Raw genomic sequence first — 3,829 nt, 5'->3', positions numbered from 1 at the left:
GAGAAGTACTTGGTTGTGAAGACCTACGAGTATCTCCGCCAAAAGAAGGCCTCTGCACCGCATCTATGGAAAGGAGGAGTTCGTTATCATGTCAACGAGTGTTTAGGCTTTGCTACGGGCACCATTTCAGCTATATGGGCGCACTGGGAGCAGCACCACGACAAGAATTTCACCTCGGTTGGCTGTACTTCATATCATTTCAGTTATTATTGATATTTAACATTTCAGTGGTCGACAAATTAATTACGACAGATGGAAGGTCCAAAACCATCTGGGAGGCCTCCGAAACATGGAGAAAGCATACAGCCTCTCGTGCGGGAGCTGGTGTCGAGAATGAACAAGAGCGGAAAACCTGTTGCAGCACCACAGTTAGCACAGCGTCTTAAAGAAGAGCACAGCACTGTGGTATCAATGCTCTCACTACGCCGCGTGCTTAGGAGGATGGGAATGCGATTTATAAAAGGAAAGTCTCGCAAAATTATGGCAGAAACGACGGCAAATGCTGCGTTCAGGGCGCAATATTTGAGGAAAAAAGTTTTAAACCTGAACAGACGAAATTTCCAGTGCGCCCCGAGGTTTATCTCGACGAGACTTTTTGTAACCTGCACCATGTCGCCAATTTATCGTGGGTTGATGAGGACAAGCTGCGGTATAGGAAGCGTGGTCGAGGTCCACGGTGAGTGTTTTATTTTGTTTTTGTAAATTAAAAACTTAACGTTATTTGTATTAAGAATTTATAATAATTATTTATTATTTGTTTTTAAAGGTTTTGCATTATAGCCGCTGGTATGCTTCGGCGAGAAAAGAATGGATTAGTTGGTGAATTGGTCAAAGAATCGAAAGAGGTGTGGCAATCCAGCTTAAAACGTAAGAACGATGACGATTATCATGGCAACTTCAACACCGAGCAGTTTGAGAAGTGGTTCACGAATCTGAGTGCTATTTTGGCGTCCAAGTATGGACCATGTAACATACACGTGGATGGGGCCAGCTATCACAAACGCCAAACGAACCCCACTCCAAATTCTAGCTCGCTAAAAAGAGATATGCAAGAGTGGCTGGAGGATAATGGTTTGTATAATGTTTTTTTTGTAGATTTTGTTTTTAAACTAACGTTGTATTTTGTTATTTAGAAATTTGATATGATTCTAGCTATACCAAAGCAGAATTAATGATGCTTATTCGAGCGAACAAGCCGAAGCCAATATATAAGGCTACTGAGATTGCCAGTTTACACGGACACCTGGTGTACTATGTATCATCCTGAATTATAACCCATCGAGTTGATATGGGCGGATATTAAGGGCCGAATTGCCGACAATCCAGCATCAGATATGCCTGAGCTACGCTGTAAAATCGACGAAGGTTTTGCATCGCTCACGTCAGATACGTGGGTAAATGCTTACACACACGCACAGAAATACGAGACAAAATATCTGCAGCAAGGTGATGAATGCGAAATTGCATCGGAACCAGAGGGCAGCAACGAGGACACGGAAGAGGATGATGCCGTCGATGACAATGAAGCTGTAGCCGATTAGGAATATGAGCGGGTGACCCGTTGTATGCTCTTCACACTCTAGATATTCACTTGACGGGTTCTTTTTAACAAGTTTTTATTTTTCTAACAATCGTCAAATTGCGGTAATATTTGGAATTTATCCATCCGGTTCTGAAAATCCCCACCTGTTATCCCGGCTCTGCCAATGAATATGTATGCATGTTAGTACGTGACAAGCCCACAATTGCAAACAATTCTGCAAGATATAGAGCCTTTTTTTAACGGCCGATTGGGAGACCAATGGTTGCAGATACGCAAAAATAGACCTCAAAATCGGAATCTACGCCCGATTTTACCCCTTATATCTAACTATCGCTATGGGTTTTGTGAAGGGAAGGGTTTCTTTTTTTGGACCAAAGTTTGTCCAAGGTTTGGTGGCCGGGATAATACCCGGCTCGGCTTAAACTTGCACAAAGAGCCCCGCTTGCGGGGGTCCTCTCGGTGTGTGCGTCCGATTAAAAACGCAAGAGGCAGTCTACTCGTGTTTGAATGAAAGTGTGGCGCTTTTGGCTATAATTACATCTTTGGAATAGTTAAGTCGAGTCAAATACACGGAATACTACATTGAATAGAAGCAGTGCTAGGGTCCATAAAGTCGTGTATATGTATGGTACTGTAGTCGGCTTATATGTACAGTAATAATACTTACTGTACGTGGATAGATTGACAATGGTGAGCAGCCAGCAATCCAATGACAAATTTTAGGATACTCCGATCAGGCCGTTACGGGACTTCCGTAACGGGAAAAGATAACCACAGAGCCCCCAAACTTATTCACAGATCGCCCTTATGAACCGTATGGTTTTTGCAATTAAACAATACCGCTGTAGAACCAGCCGCAGCCGACCTGATATCGCACCGCTTCTAAACCTTCAGCCTGTCCGTCCGTAACTTTCCTTTCTTGCTACTTTCCCTACCGTTTCGCATGGCTACACTCGACCTTTCTAATATATTTAACCCCCTTCATATCAGTTGTGCCTATCTTTCTGACTCGACCTGTCTATGCCAAAATTACAAATATAGCAAAAACGCCACACAATCCACTCGCGACGTGATTGGGCAATATTTCCCGACCCATTTTTTAATTCAAAACCCAAAATTAGATTTCCGAGCGACGGCGCGGCGAGGACGAGGTGCGCTGGCTGTATTATTACAGTAGGGTAGTTTTAGCTGTTTACGCGTGTGCGTACGGGCGTGGGGGGTCTTGTCCTACTATAAATTCAAGGGTGACCTCTCCGGATACAGTCTGAGGCTTGCCCCGAGACTCGAAAGTGGTATGGCAGCTGGTAGCGATATCATTCAGGTTGGGGTGGGTGTGACTGGGAGCGTCTATCACTATGCACGCGTCTAGGGGTCCTAGTCTCACCGCGAGTGTCCAAGCACCAGAAGCTAGTGGCTCGGGCTGTCAATTGGCCAAACCGAAGTTGCAGACATATGCGGGAGAGTCGTTACAGCCCCGCAAAATAGAATTGCTCTTTAAGTGTGAGCTCCTACAGTAAAACACACTTTGCGAGAGCAGGTCTGGTGAGACAGAAAGAAATTCAGCAGTCGGTCTCACAATACCAAGGAGCCCAGACCAAGAGCGAGGACAGCTCAAGAACAAGATATCAAGCCAAAAACACTTTAAGAGCATGAGTAAGCCCGCGCCAGTACATTTGAATAGCATAGCGTCATAATATACGATTTTAGAGCATTTTCGGAGCTGCGTGAGCCCCGCGAGGGACTGGATTGTTCTCGGACACCCTGTGCATACTATTGACATTACCTGAAGGGCTGGCCGGTTTCGAATAGACTTGGGCAACCACTCAACAGGACTGAGGCAACAGCTTTGACGTACCCAAGAGGCAACAGCGCGAAACGGCGTCTGGGTTACCATGTACAACTGCTTGGCCACAAGCGGGGCAAGGTAATTTGGACCCGTGGAGTGTGAGGTGAGGGCTGTAAGACGTCGGCCAAGGGGGGAGGGCCTAAGCAAAAGCTGGCTGGACCAACAAGTCGCCTGGAGAGACGATACATTTAAGTTGTTTGAAATCCGAGGAGCCGAGGTGGAAATGACAGTGGTGTGTTGTTATATTCACATAGGGCTTCTGGATTAGTACTGAAAAGGAAGGTTCGGAGTTCTATTCGATTGCTTAAGCTATCGTGTCCATGTTTTGGAACCTATATTTATGAAATAGCTGTAGAAGTCTAAGTCCTAGGGCACTTAGACTTTCGCGTCTAACCGCCCATGCGATTATGTTCCATCCAAACAGGCTACACTTCTGTTCA

The 3,829-nt window shown here is 45.4% G+C and overlaps 1 protein-coding gene across 1 annotated transcript; it reads left to right on the top strand.

Moving 5' to 3' along the window:
• Nucleotides 1-441: 441 nt before the first annotated feature.
• Nucleotides 442-1,133, top strand: PITG_06436 (uncharacterized protein; the record flags this gene model as incomplete). Its single annotated transcript, XM_002998512.1, has 4 exons — nt 442-575; nt 660-676; nt 781-786; nt 844-1,133. 4 exons carry the CDS (start codon nt 442-444, stop codon nt 1,131-1,133), a joined length of 447 nt encoding a protein of 148 aa, XP_002998558.1.
• Nucleotides 1,134-3,829: the final 2,696 nt, after the last annotated feature.

Source organism: Phytophthora infestans, genomic scaffold, assembly GCF_000142945.1.
Source record: "Phytophthora infestans T30-4 supercont1.8 genomic scaffold, whole genome shotgun sequence".
Lineage (NCBI taxonomy): Eukaryota > Oomycota > Peronosporomycetes > Peronosporales > Peronosporaceae > Phytophthora > Phytophthora infestans.
This window is presented reverse-complemented; position numbering and strand designations above follow the sequence as displayed.